At 33.9% G+C, this 14,322-nt stretch overlaps 1 protein-coding gene across 6 annotated transcripts in view; it reads right to left on the bottom strand.

Moving 5' to 3' along the window:
* Positions 1–276: 276 nt before the first annotated feature.
* The window catches only part of LOC142334715 (leishmanolysin-like peptidase), a 50,458-nt gene continuing 36,412 nt past the window's right edge, over positions 277–14,322 (bottom strand). For all 6 annotated transcript variants that reach the window (XM_075382962.1, XM_075382964.1, XM_075382963.1 and 3 more), the window contains 3 exons: positions 10,835–11,601; positions 9,806–10,271; positions 277–1,437 (listed from right to left, as the gene is read on the bottom strand). In XM_075382962.1, coding sequence (XP_075239077.1) covers positions 339–1,437; positions 9,806–10,271; positions 10,835–11,159 — 1,890 coding nt within the window. In that variant the 5' untranslated portion in view covers positions 11,160–11,601 and the 3' untranslated portion in view covers positions 277–338. The remainder of the gene's footprint in view (positions 1,438–9,805; positions 10,272–10,834; positions 11,602–14,322) is intronic.

Raw genomic sequence — 14,322 nt, 5'->3', positions numbered from 1 at the left:
TTGCTGATCATTTTTGTCAAACAACTTACTTCAATCATGTTGATCATCTATTTATATTTAACGAATCAACGGAATGTGCATTATTGAAAAACAAAAAGAAAGGCAGATACTATTTTATCAGTTTATCACCACAATTAGGCTATAAAAAACGAGTTAGCTTGCACTGGTCAATGTTTTCAATAGAAGCAAACAAATTGTTGCTTGGATTTCAGAACGTGTCTGCTGCTAAAACTACCAAAAAATCTTTGAGTAAATTTTATTGTAAAATTTTATTATTAAACATTCTAAGTTCACAGATCAATAATTTCAGTATAAACAAATAAACCTTTGATTGCAATTCACAAGAATTGTATAAAAAAGATTTTCAATGTGCTGATAAGAAGAAAAGAAAAGAGTTTGAACAACAAAGGAGCTCCCGATATTTGTAGTAAGCTTCGAGCATTAAAAATGGAGCAATTTGAGCACATTAGTTCACAAGGCGGACATGTGAAATCTCCCGGGCAACTCCTAACACCTTCAGGTATTGTCGAAACTTGTTGACCGTTTCCTCGACAGGTGATTTGGAAATTTGGGATTTGGTAGTAATCATCGAAACACAAAACGCTTTCACACGATGTCTCTATTTTGTCATGCTTTGTGGTGTCTTTGCTGTCGTCACAAGATTTTTGGGCAATTTCAACACATCTTGTGGTGGTTTCAAGAGGCGGGATTTCTAAATTTCCCAGGTATGTTTTGTCAATTTCGGAACAACTTCGTTTCTGAGGACCCAAAATTGGACAAAGGTTTGAATAAAAGCTACCCGAAACCTTTGAATTGCCAAAATATGTAAACTCGTGGTCTATGTTGTTTTCGTAAGAGCTAATACTGCATCGCGTGACTGATTTCATGTTCGGGTGACACCTTTCGTAGTTTTTGCGAAATTCGAAATATGATGGTGAACAGAAACTATTGGGATATTCTTCAGTTAGTGTAGAGCATTGTCTCTCGTTAACAAAATCACACCCCGCATTTTTGCCGAATGACATTTCCTCGGCTATTGCGTAATTCGGTTCATACCACCCTAAGTCCTCAAAGTACGCGAGGGTAAAATTTGAAAATTTGGGTTTGAAATGTTTCGGTAGAGAACTGTCAAAAGAAGACATTGACATGATTTCTTCCGGAAGCACCCTTTGCTCCCAGTGACTCCCGGCGATGTTTGATCTCTTGCCGGAGATTGTGATATCTGGGTTCTGATCTTCCAGGTCTATTGATCCCAAAGTGAGACAGTTGAAGTAGCTCCTGGCTGTTTCAAGAACTTTTGGGGTTGAGAGTTGGTAGCGGGTGCTGCCGGAGTTGGTTGGTTGAGTTTTGAGCACTTTGTCAATTGGGTTGAAGAGGTAAAAGGGGCTGAGCTGGAGGCGATCCCATGGAAGTCGTTCTTCATTTGTGTCTCGGTATCTGAAGCAAGACAGATGTATGGCCAAAACGTTGAACTTTTTTGAGAAGAGAATTTAAGAAATGCTAACTGCCCTTTTCATTTAAAAAATGCGGAACGAGGAATTGAAAAAGCTGTCACATTTTTTCAACAAACTCGGCCACCTAATTCTCTATCAAAAGTTAGAATGTTACCGATCGATATTAAATTTAGTCCCATCGGACGCCAAAATATTTAATTGACACTAACTAGAGAAATATTTTATTAGTGAAAAATCTAGGGAAAAAATCAATTAGGCTGACTCAAAATTGAGTAAGAGATATTTGTTTATGGCAGTAATTTTTCTTCCAAAAAAAGAAAAAATTTGCTATTGATATTTTCTAGATCGTTGGTTTATAGATTGGTTATTAGATGGTTAGGCGTTAACTGAAAACTATTGCAAAATCTGAACTGTTTTTAGACATGATAAAAATGAAAGCAATATTTAGAACGACATTAAGTAACACATACATACATTATTGTCATTGAAAAACAATGAACCGAAAAATTTTCGGCTATTTATCACCCGTGGTTTTACAGTTCGCAAATTTCAGCGCTCGTAAAATAGAGGAACAAATCGCTAAGAGTTAAGGAAAGAGGAACCCACCTATAGTTAATGTGATGAAATCTCGAAACTGATAATTTTCACAGTAATCTTCAATCAATCTGATTAGCTTTGATTGCACTCAGCTCTTTATATCACTTTAAATATTTGTTTCAAACTTAATCAGCTGATTTGATTGAAACAAGAACAAATGAAAATCATTAATTTCACTTAAAATGAAGCAAGGTTTTTGAAAGCAACTCTTGTAGAGCATTTTCTCAAAAAGAACTGCTGACAGTTTTACTAGTTTGTAAAAGAAGGATTTTTCCCAACAGTTTTGCTCTGAATGACTGCCAGATGAAACTTTTCTTTCAACTTTATTTATTTATTTGTTTCTCCGGTTTACACCGCAAATCCAATTTAATTATATACATTTCAGCACCAGTTGGGGAGTAGCAAACAATGACTAGAGAGGATCCGATACTGCTTTCGAATACGAAAATTTGAATACTGCTTTCGGACCCAAGAGCTGTGATTATAATTAACGTGAAACATGCTCACAAGTATCGAAGAAATTGTCTCACGAAGTCTCCCCCACAATTTCGTTTTAGTAAATTAGGTTTCAAAACTCATAGTTGCCATGAGTTTAAACACAGATTCCATAGTGTCTATTTATGAGTGCTTAAAAATTTTTCCAAGGAGAACAAAGACTTATTTCACAATTTTAGCTCATTGAAAATATTTGAAAGAAAAGTTTTACTTGAAATGTGAAAAATTTGAATACTGCTTTCTACCATCTCTTGAGTTGCTTTTCAACAATTTCAGTTTAATTTGATAGAACGTGTTGCTTTAAAAAGTTACCTTGGAAGCGATAATGTAGATCATTCGTTTGGTCAGATACATTTTTTCTCGAATTTTCTTCTGACCAGACCTTGTTGTGACTGTTGTTCATAATCTTAAGCTAATATTCTTTTTTAATCCAATTGCAAAGCCAATTCTGATGCCAGGAATCATCTGACTAGACCAAGGCAGAGAACAGACTAGGGCACAAAATTTGCTAAATTTAGACTCTGATAGACTTTTGTTCGGCTATTAGGTAAACTAGAGCAATCAGCCTTTGCCTTGTTATTTAACTATTACTTACACACTTCACTCCACCACCATGATTACCCAGTAATGCCCGAATTCATACACCCTTATAAGAAACATATTAAAACATAATAAAGCCCTTGCCTTGGCATTTGCTACGAAAACATCAAGATGTGTAAAAACCTGCAAGATCTTTGCAAGGGTATCAGAAAAAAAGATATTGGCAAGACAAACACAAAAAATTATCTGTGAAAAAAACTTCCGGAGGTATCTGCCCAAAAAACGCTTTGGAAAAATCTTTAAACATATCTTTTCACTTTTAGTTTGAAAAAAAACCTCATTGTGAAATTTATAAAAAAAACAATTACTTTAACCAAGTTCTAGCACAAAAATAGACAGAAAATAAAGTTAAGGTAATAATACCTTAAAAAACATCCCAACTCACATTAACTGTTAAGGTAGATTTGTTTTTTCTTAACTCACATTAACTAACCCTAACTTTAACTGAACTTTACATAAAAAGTTAGGCCTCACTATTTTTAAAAAACCTTTTTAAAAAATTTTAATTTAACTTGCCTTAAAATTACCTTAATTATTTACCTGAACATTACCTGAAAATTTCCTTTAACTTTACCTTAACCAAGCCAGAAATTTATCCTTATATTAGGGTAAGTAAGGGTGAACAACTAAGGTAAGTTAGGGTAAAGTAAGGGAAAATTTATCAACGGTTAATCTTAGCTCCGTTAAGGTAAATTCATCTCAACTTTCTTTAGTGTATATAAGATTAAGCAAAACTTATGAAGATTTTTTCGGAATTATGAAAAAAAACTCTCGGAAAACTCAGCTAGTAATAGTTTATTATCCAACAGTTGAGCCCAACTTTTCCTGTATGATGAAGATAGCCCATGAAACTGATAAAGTTACTGAGTCTCTTTTCTGTTATAACCCCCAGTCTTATATAGCATATCTGTTTGCACCCCCCCCCCCCCGAATTCATATTTTGTTTCTTATCGATATTTGTTTTGATAACACGGTAATATGTCGTCATCAGAGCTAAATTGAAGTTATTTTTGCTCTCGAATACTTAAAAAACAGATTGATAAAACTTTTCTTGGACAATATAAATACCAAATTGATAAAAATCCGCTATTTAACTGCCGCTTACATTATTAAAAAAATGTAATATCTTACATACGCCTTAATTTTATATTTTTCAACACTTCGCTATATCATTATATTTTAAATTTCGTTTGTGCGTTTGTGTTTGATTGACTACGTGGGGGTGCAAATTGACATGGGGGGCTATAACAAGAAAGAGCATTTTTTGACATAAAGCATCATAGCCCTGTGATTTGACGCTGTTTCACTAAATAACATCAACTAACAGGCCCAAGAAAAGAGAAGCTCTTCTAACTACAGACTTTAACAGATCACAGCACAATTTTCACTTAAGTGATTTCTTCAATCGATAAAAACGAGACACGGTTTAGTTGAAACAAATGACATTGACAAAACAAGCCAACATTTTTTGTTTGTGTATAACTCTGGTGGATGCATTCAGGTATATGTTGTTTGTCAATTTAAATCAATTAGTAGATTTTAGGGGAATAAGGTAAACAAGGTAAACAATAACAACTGATCTTTATTCTTCATTTGAGATCACAAAATAAAAAAAGTCTTAAACTGGATGCAGGCTCGGTACTTACATAGTACGCACCTTACACAGGACAGCCAGAAAAAAATATGGCAAAATTTGCGAAACATCTAATACGTAAATTCTTAAAATAAAAGTTATAAGGCAACAAACAACAGCTAATAAAAGCTATCAAGATTTTTCAAGCGCTATAGAGAAATTTTTGCTTTAAATCGATAAGAACTTACCGAGATCATCACAAAATTTACCAAGAACTCTTGGTGTTTCAAGTTCTTGGCAATATGTTATAATCTTTGCAAGAGATGTCAAGGTCAGGCGTGACTTATCAAGTTGCATCAAGTTTCACTTCACTGGGTAGAGTCTGATGTTGTGGTCTGGAATTCTATTCAAATATATTTTGCCGGGATGTTTAAACTGGGACACATTTTACCCATCATGCAACCCAAAATGGTCTGATCATTCGGCAAACTCTGTGAAACGTCAACCCTGGACATACAATGAATCCAGGCTATTAATGCTAGCAAAAAATAGGGATCTATTTTGTTTCGGGCCCCCAGTGTTTTTTATGACCCCCAGTTACAAGTTATATGATGTTGTATAGCACTTTACTATGTAAGAAAATAGCACGTGCGCCTGGGGGTCATAAAAGATTTATGTTCACTAAGCTGGGGGGGGACAGAATAGATCCAAAAATAATTTGATGCATAAATTCTACATACTTTGTCACCTTTTTCTTTTAAAGGGAGAAATTAATCGACTAAAATGAACTATTTTAACTGCTTCTTAATTAATATATTGCCCTAGTTTTTTATGCTCATTGGTGTTGGGGTACCATGGGGTTTTATGCAGACAATAAAGCTTAGGAAATTAAGGTTTTGGGAGATTATGCTGAAACTGTGGTGATCTGAAAACCTGATCTGAAAAATATCTTATTATTGCAAATTGCTAGGCGAAAATGGTAGTGGATTATGCTTGAAAAGAGGTCCTGTTCGTTGAAACATTTCAATGAAAATTTGGCTAATTTTAGCTCTTGTTACCAGTCATAAATCACAACTGTCACAAAATTCTTGCAAGTTAGCATCATCAAATAATTAATTGGTTATCTTTATCATTGCCATTTCCGTGAATAATAATTAGTTTTAAGATCTAATTTTAGCACCAAGGGAAAACTAACAAAGTGTATATTTCACAATAGGCTGTGATCAAATTTAATCGTAAGAATTTAACATGAATCAACAAACCGAATGAACTAAACAAGTATTTTTCATCAAACTAACAGCCTCAAGTTAGACTTAACAGATCTTTGCTTTTATTTTACTCAAACAGATCTTTCTAAATATAGTTCAAGTAAGTTTTCACTCTCTTGAGGCGGAGGATACCCCCCACCCTCCCCAACTTCATGCTTGTCAAAGGTGTATTCAAATGAGTAAGGTTCGAATTAAATGTGATGTTGTTTCATGTTAGAACACGAACCCTGTTCTTAAGAACAAACAATCAACTTGTAACATTGGGCCATCTTTTTAGCGCAAAATGCAAGAATTTTTTGCACAATTATGATTCATGACTCCTAAGTATATGTTAGAGCAAAATCTTAGACGCCCGAGGGACTTAGTGCCCTGACATAAAAGCGCTTGCACCCGAGTGCTGGGAACGAGGCCCGCGGGGGATTAACATTTTGTTCTAACGTTTTTAGAGAACCAAAGAGTACAAAGTGTAGAATTTCATTCGGAATTGAAGTTAAGAGTACAATTTTGCAGATCAGTGAACGAAAATTTTCTTCTTAAAAATATACAAGAGTTGAAATGAACCAAACGTCTCCGTCTCCGATAGCGAACCAGCCGAATAATTATAGCGGTTTGATGTCAAAAGTTAGATTTCTTATTTTGAAAGACTGAACTTAGATTTAAATAATTGTTCCGACCCACTTTTGGGGGAGGAACTATATACTCAAATGAGTTTTTTTTTCGTTCAGACAGTTTTGGCCGATCGATAAATTCACTGTTGAAAGTTGACACTGGCATCATTAGAAAGTTCGTCCAGCGTAGAATATGGAATTAAAAAGATTACTTTGATTTTCGTTTTTTACAGGGAGTTATCGAGGCTGACATTTTTTAGAAAAGTAGAGAGCATTCCGTTGCTTTATTCACATTTTCCGTAATTTTTGACCAAATTTTCTTCAATTTTGCTAAAACTTGTTTATTAATTAAGTTAGGTTGAAATTGATACCCTACTCTCGTATGCCATAGTAAACTGGAATATAAAAACACTTTTTTGTTACGATTCCACTTAAGTGTGGAAGGAGGAATATATATACTCAGATGGGTTTTTTGTTCAGTCAATTTTGGCTGATCGATATACTCATCGTAACGAGTTGTGAGTGGTATCTTTAAAAAGAACGCACAGTCTAGAATATGGAATCAAACAAGATTTTTTCGAATTTTGTTTTAATTTTCTCTTGATTAATATTTTATAATTTTAATGGTTTCAACACTGTGGTTTCGTAAAGTTGTATCTGAAGTTTTTTTAATTCTTCTTGTATTGATGCTGTTTTATAGTCTTATGACTTAGTCTCACTGATAACAGGAAAATTAGTTTTCGGAGAAGTTGCAAAATAAAACGTCTACTCTTTGGTAAAAAGTTCATGTTGGCTATGACTTTTAAAATCATTTGTTTTTTAGCAAAAAAAATGGTTTTCTGAGATTCGTCAATCTCATTTGTTAACTTGTAGCTTAGCATCCCTTTAGACAAATCAAATCTGTTATCTATTGAGATGAAATTTGTTCTTTATAACGGTTTTATTGTCTTCAACTGGTCTTCGTTCATGGTACAACCAGTTGTCATAAAATATTTTTGCATTTTTGCCCATTTTTTCTGGATTTTCGTTTGATTTTCACAGTATCCCAATAGTGGGCGGTCCTCTGGTCATTTGAAAAAAAAAGCGAAAAAAAGCGAAATTATTTAGATTTTAGCGAACAGCTTAATGTTTAAATGGCTGGATATCGTTTTTGTGCAAGTTTTTTCGTGCACATTTTTTCGTTCAATTTTTTTCTTTTTTGCCTGCAGTTGTCGTTCTTTGTTGTAGTCGTATGACATATTATGAATAATGACAGGTCTCAATCGGTCTCTATGAGGGCACAAAAAATCTCTAAATGATTTCATTTGATGCATAATGTTTCTAGTCAGTTTGACATTAAACTTTCATTTATTTATTAAACTTCGCACTTTTGCTCTTTTTTTGTCAACTTGTTAAAATTGAGGAAAAGTCCCATAAATTTTGTAAGAAGGTGCAGGTTAATCTTCTTTAGTATAAGTTTTTTCGGATGCCGTTTTGATTTGGTTATTAATGGTTTTCAAAAAAGGGACAACGAATTTTGGTCGTAATTAATAATTGTAATTATTTGATTTCTATCGCCTTTTGTTCTAGTGGTCATTTTATGGCAGTCACAGGTCTCATCGGCCCTCTTAGGTAGATTTATTTAGTTAGTAGTTTGTTAAACGATATTTTCATATGTAATCTTTTTTATGTCTTTCTCATTTGGTAGACAATTAAGTGAAAAATGTAGTTGAGCGGGGGTCAAAACTTTATGTGCGAACGCACCTTACCAAGCCTCTTCGTTGAGAGTCTGTTTTTTGTCTTTCACTTCCTTAACTCTAAGTTCAATTTTAAACTTTCGTCCTCGAAGTCTTAGTCAGCGATGAAATTGTACCATGTGTTCTCTAACAAGAGTTAAAATTATCCAAGTCATTCATTGTAATTTTTAACGGACTGATCCAATTTTTAAGCCTAGTATAATAGATGTTTTGCTAATAATGGCAATTTGCGCTAATAAGTTATAAAGATTGGTTTTCAAATAAGCACGGTTTCGTTATGTTCTTATGAACGTTTTTTTTCGAGGTCTTCACTCTATGTTTTGCAGTCGGTCTACATTCTCGAATAGAACACTGCAGAGTAAAATTGTTCTAGATTTTGAAATGATGTTTTTCAACTTGATCAAGTGCGAAAACATAAACTTTATTTGTGCGTCAAAAATTTGAGGAGATTTAATTCAGAACTCTAGATCCAAATTCATGCAATTCCACACTATCAAAATGAACAAACATGTTTTTTCGTCAAAGTTGAAAACTGCTTTGAGCAACTACTCAACAACAAACTGAAAAAGGACCAAAACAGTTCTCTAAAAATTAAACCGTGTAGATGCCAATAGCAGAAACGATATAAAATGGCCAGTAGATTAAAAAAACTGACAATTTGAAATCATTGATTCAATATCAATTAGTTGACTGCAAATGCAAAAAAAATGCCAGAAAGGCAAAATTGTTTTAATTTGCTCTCAAATTGGTCAGAAAATTTGAATTCCAGTTTTCTTATCGATTTTTTTGTTGCAGATACCGAAGTGGGTTTCTTGATTGATGCAAATTGGCCATACGTTGTGTCAAATATGTTTGGAAAATACAATTATCAAAGGCAAGCTTTAATATGACAAAAAAAAACAAATTGAATTTGGACTCCCTCTGAAAATCAAAACTGTTTTTCGTAAAAAAATGTCTGGCAATTAGTCTTCAATTTTTGCTTCAGAATTTTTTTTGGCTAAATCAAGGATTATTTTTTACCGCACGAAAGTCTGATCATGAGCAATTTGGAGCCCTATGAAGTCTAGACAATGATCTGCTGGATTGAGTATGATTAGAGGCATTTTCTAGCGCATAAATGGCTGGATAGTGGTCTGTATTGACTCTGGACCATGGCTGCACAAAATTCCCCACAATGGTCTGGGTTGAGTCTAATCAAAGCTGGCTTTTGGTCTGTGATGGTCTGATCAGAGATAAATTAAAGTGCACCTAAAGCGCACATTAGATTTTGAACACACGAAAGTTGGATCAAAGTTCACTTCAGTCTGGGACTGTCTGATCAGAGGTAAGTTCGGTCTGGAATCTCAACCTGCGTAGTTAAAAGGGGGCCGCTTCATTAGCATATTTTCTGATCCTCTAAGAATTACAACAAATAGTGACCAAAAAGTTCTCATGAACTTGTAATTAATGTTGGAAAACTGGAATTGGAACTAACCCAGTGTAGGAAAAATCGTTCAAACTCGGACTCAAGCCCAGAATGTTCATGGAAAACCCAAACAGATGACACAAACTGTGCTTCACTTGAGCAAGCATCATCTCGTAATTGAGAGGTCTCTCTTCCGCCAGCACCAACGTATTAAAAGTCACAAACCCAGCAATTGGTCTATACGTTGTCAGATCCAGTTGACAAAAGGCATTCTCAGAGACCAAAAGTTGAGTGGTCGGATCTTTCTGGGCATCGACAAAAAGGATAAAATCAGCGTCAGTTGGTTCCGGTTCCTCGTCCGGATTGGCATCGTATGGAAGTAGGGAGAGAATTTGGTTACTGTAGTACTGTTCAACGCAGTCGGCCAGCATGCGAGAGGGGACCTCAATTCGGGGTCCACAGAATGTCTTGGCACCACATCTTTCTGGACACGCCGATAAAACTGGATCATTTCCAGCGTAAATTACTCCACGTCCTAAAAACTGGTCTATCAAATACCTTTTATGGTACCTTTCTTATTCAAGATCAAACGGTTATCGTGCAAAATTCTGCTAGAATCTTGCAAAAATGTTATGCTGCATAATCTTGCAAGACTCTGGCACAAATGTATCGTTTGCAGGATTATGTCGCAACCTTTCGAGAATCTTGCAAGATAACCAATCGATTTCGACCAGGGTTAGTCCGAAAAAACAGTTAATTTTAAAAATAACATGATAGAAATATAGTAGAATGTCAAGAATTTCTTGAAAGCTATGGAAAACAATTATTTGCATCTCAAGTTAAAAATAATTATCAATGAACTCTTCCATGGTCGAGGAAAATTTAACTTAATTATCTTCAATAATAATGCACAGAAAAGAAGTGAAATTCAACGATTCAGCCAAAAATTGAGCGCATTTTTTTTTTCATGCATCTTTAAAACTTTGAAACTTTTTTGTTTTTTTGAAACAAATAAAAAGACGCAGGAAAAAAGCTGATTTACTTCTGTGTAAAATAGGGATTGAAAGATGAGTTGAAAGAGCTTAAAGCTACACTTACCTGTCGTGTACTCGCATGTCCTTGACAACAACATACCAGACTTCTTAACCGGCTGTTTCAGTTTGAGTGCTATCTTAAAGAATTCGATAGCATCTCCAATCAGCTTGTGAATCAACTCATCACTCTCTTTCGTCAGTTCGGCCGAGTTGTCCAGCATGTATTGCGGATCTATTTTGAAGCCGCGAGAACCTGCGTTCGCGTCCTGTCCTCGCGATAATGTGTCAGATCTTGGCATGACCGAAATGTTAAGGAAAAGTGTGGAATCACAATCTGCATGTTGTAATAAGATAAATAACCAGAACACAAGTTTTAAGTATAACGTCATTTTCAAAAACAAATTGACTATTTGGCCGTGGCGAAAAAATTATCGAGATTGAAGAAATGATTCAAGACTTGCCCAGTCTGAACAGTGACTTGATAAGAGAATCAGAGCTCTGCTACAGTGCTGGTTCACTGATTCAGTACTGATTTAAGACCTGAAATTTGACCGATTCAGCACTGATTAAAGATTGACTCTCAGTCCAGTTATGGTAAAGTTAGTAATTTCAATACTGTTTTCAGCTGCGAATAACGTTTGAGTATTGCGTCACCCCATTGATTTGTATAAGCAAACTAGTCAAGAAAAGGTAAAAAGAAAAGCAATTAAAAGAACAAATTTGTATAACTGTTCACGCAACTCGCTCAAGATTTTGATTGAAATGTGTGATTGATAGAAGTATGTGTAAATGAAGCCAGGTGTAAAATTGAAAGCCAAGAACCTCTGGTGCCTGAAATGATCAATTGCATAAGTTTACCTATTTTTAGTCAGAAAAAAATTATAACAAAAAATGATTAAAAAAATGATAATTTTTAACAGAACCTATACAGCTGTCGATAATTGAGCCCAGTAAATATAAAACTCTACAAAACCCTTATCAGTACAAAAAATTGGAAAGTAGTTTTTTGACTCAGGCTAATGAAATCAAACCGTCTGTTCAGAAACATTTTTGATAGAAAAAAAACAGGTTTATTTAGAAAGAAATTGGAGTAGAAACAGTTCTACAAAATCTGATCACGGAGCCTTATCAAAAGAACCCTATAAGTGTATATGCTGCCATTTTGCAATATAGACAATACATAACCTACATATAGTTTTCTAGGTTTGGAAAACTTCGCTATATGGTCAACCTGGGTAATTTTATGTTGAAAAATACGGTTTTTATAGCGTCATAAAACAATCCGCGCCAGTATTAGTTTTAGCAACTTAAATGTGAACAAACACAGAGGTTGTTTGGGGAAATTGGTAATCGATACAACGAAAGGAATTCTTCAAAATCAGATTAAACCAGGAAAGGTGCCCTATATCTGATCAATAAATCAGATTTTTTAAAGGGAAAATGTTGTTTAGAACATAGCATTTAGGAGTACAAAAATCAAATGTAAAATGAAACGAAAGAAGAAGGAAACTAACAAATAAGAGGCGCGGAAACAATTTTGCGTTACCCTATTTGCGTCTTATTTTAACAAGGCGGCTCGGTAATGTGCAATGGCACATAAGGTTCCGACCCCGCCCATCCACAATTTTGGCATAATTGTCTACCAAATGAGGAACAGATAGAAAAACCCAAAAATTATTTTTTGCGAATCCCAAAAAAGCCCAAGTCTTTTTCAAAAAATTCTGTATGAACGATAAGATAACCTCCAAAACAAATAACTCAGTGGAGTAAAAATTGATGCATTAGATTGCTGTAATATGTCAATATTAAGAAAGCGAGTCAAAACGAACAGCAAAATCAAACAACAACAACAACAAACATTAATTACATAGAAAAATTTATGTCCCTCTTAAAAACTAAATTTAATAACAAAGTCAACATACTGTCAGATAAACCTGAAACTAAACAAAAATAACTTATAAATCACCAGAAAACATATGCGACCAGTCCATAAAAAGGTTTGGTAACAAATATACAAAAAAGAACAAAAACAGAAAAGTAAAAAAAATTAACTTATTTTTTTTGAAACAATTATTTTCAAAGTAATAAATACCATTAGGAATAAATTAATATTACCACAAATTTGCGATTACCACTGCTTCTATAGAAGGGCATTAGGACCTGACCTTATTCATTTTTTAGAGCGGCTAAAAAGAACAACAAAGAACAAACAAAATTTCAATTGAAACTTGCCAGAAAACGCTGTCAAAACCGTCAAGCCAAATTTTGGCACTCAAAATATATTTGATTGCGCCTTCTTCAAACAGCTATAATGTAGTACGTGGCCATTCATTAGTAAGACTAGGTAACAAGTAGACAAAAAAGCGAAGTGCTAAAGTATGTAATACTTTTAATTTTTTTTTCGAAACAAAATTACATTCAATGTCATGAAAGGCATTCATTACAAAAAGAGCTATTTAAATATCGTCGTTTTTTCATGAAAAGGAAACCCTCGAGACCTGTAATTATCCAGAATATTTCTTGCATCTACAAAAGGAACGTCAAATATGACAAAAATCAAATTAATTTAATTTTTTTTTGTGAAAAAGCGGTGTCGAAGCCAGTAAGGTCATAACAAAATCTTTAAAAAAAAGATTTTGGGACACCAATCCCTTTTGTTTCCTTGACACCCATAATGTCATATTTGACCTGTAATCAACTAACGAGATTAGGTAACAAAAAGAAACATAAAAAGAACAAAATTGCGAAAGTAAAAAGTTTTTTTTTTAATTTTGGAAAACGATGGGTTTGAAAGTCATAAAAGCCATCAGCTATCTGCTAATATCAGAATATCGGTTTTTCTATTTTTCCATGAAAAGCAAATGAAAGCTATCACTATACAGGAAATTTCATACGACCGAAACGACAAAGTATAAATGACAGTTAAGACAAAATTAAAAAATACAATTGATTTCTTCAAGAAAGAGGCGTCGAGGCCATTAAAACGATGATTTATATCTTTCAGGATTTTAATATGTTCAATTGTGCTTTAATTTGAATGCTAATAAGGTGACATGAGAACTGTCAATAATGTGATAATGTGACAAAATTAGAAAACGTGAAAAACTGGCAAATATCAAAACAAACAAAAATCTAAAATCTTGTAGTATCAAAGCCAGAAAACAATAATTTCAGGCTTAAAACTGCAACCGAGAAAAAATGTTAACTCAGTAGAAAGAAAAAGCAGTCTTTTTTTGCTGACACTAATTTGGAAGTTGAACAAATTAAGAAAAAAATAGAGGAAAAGTTAATTAAGCCATTATTTATTGAAAAGTCAATTATTTTGAAAAAAGAAACGACCATAAACTTTCAATTAAAAAACTAAATGCATTAGCCTGGAGTTGTTTAGCAAGCAAATTGGTTGGACCTATCACTCCTGAGCTTTGATTTGATATGTTCTGTTCTTTATTATTAAAAAAAAGTCTTTTTTTTTTAAAAAAAAAGACCGACTGATTACAACCCGATTTTTTTGGATTGTAACAGTCCAAGAATGGCCCAAAACTACCCTGTTAA

Source organism: Convolutriloba macropyga, chromosome 2, assembly GCF_964194025.1.
Source record: "Convolutriloba macropyga chromosome 2, txConMacr16.3, whole genome shotgun sequence".
NCBI lineage: Eukaryota > Metazoa > Xenacoelomorpha > Acoela > Convolutidae > Convolutriloba > Convolutriloba macropyga.
The sequence above is the reverse complement of the archived record's forward strand: the minus strand, read 5'-3'. Positions and strand labels throughout refer to the sequence as shown.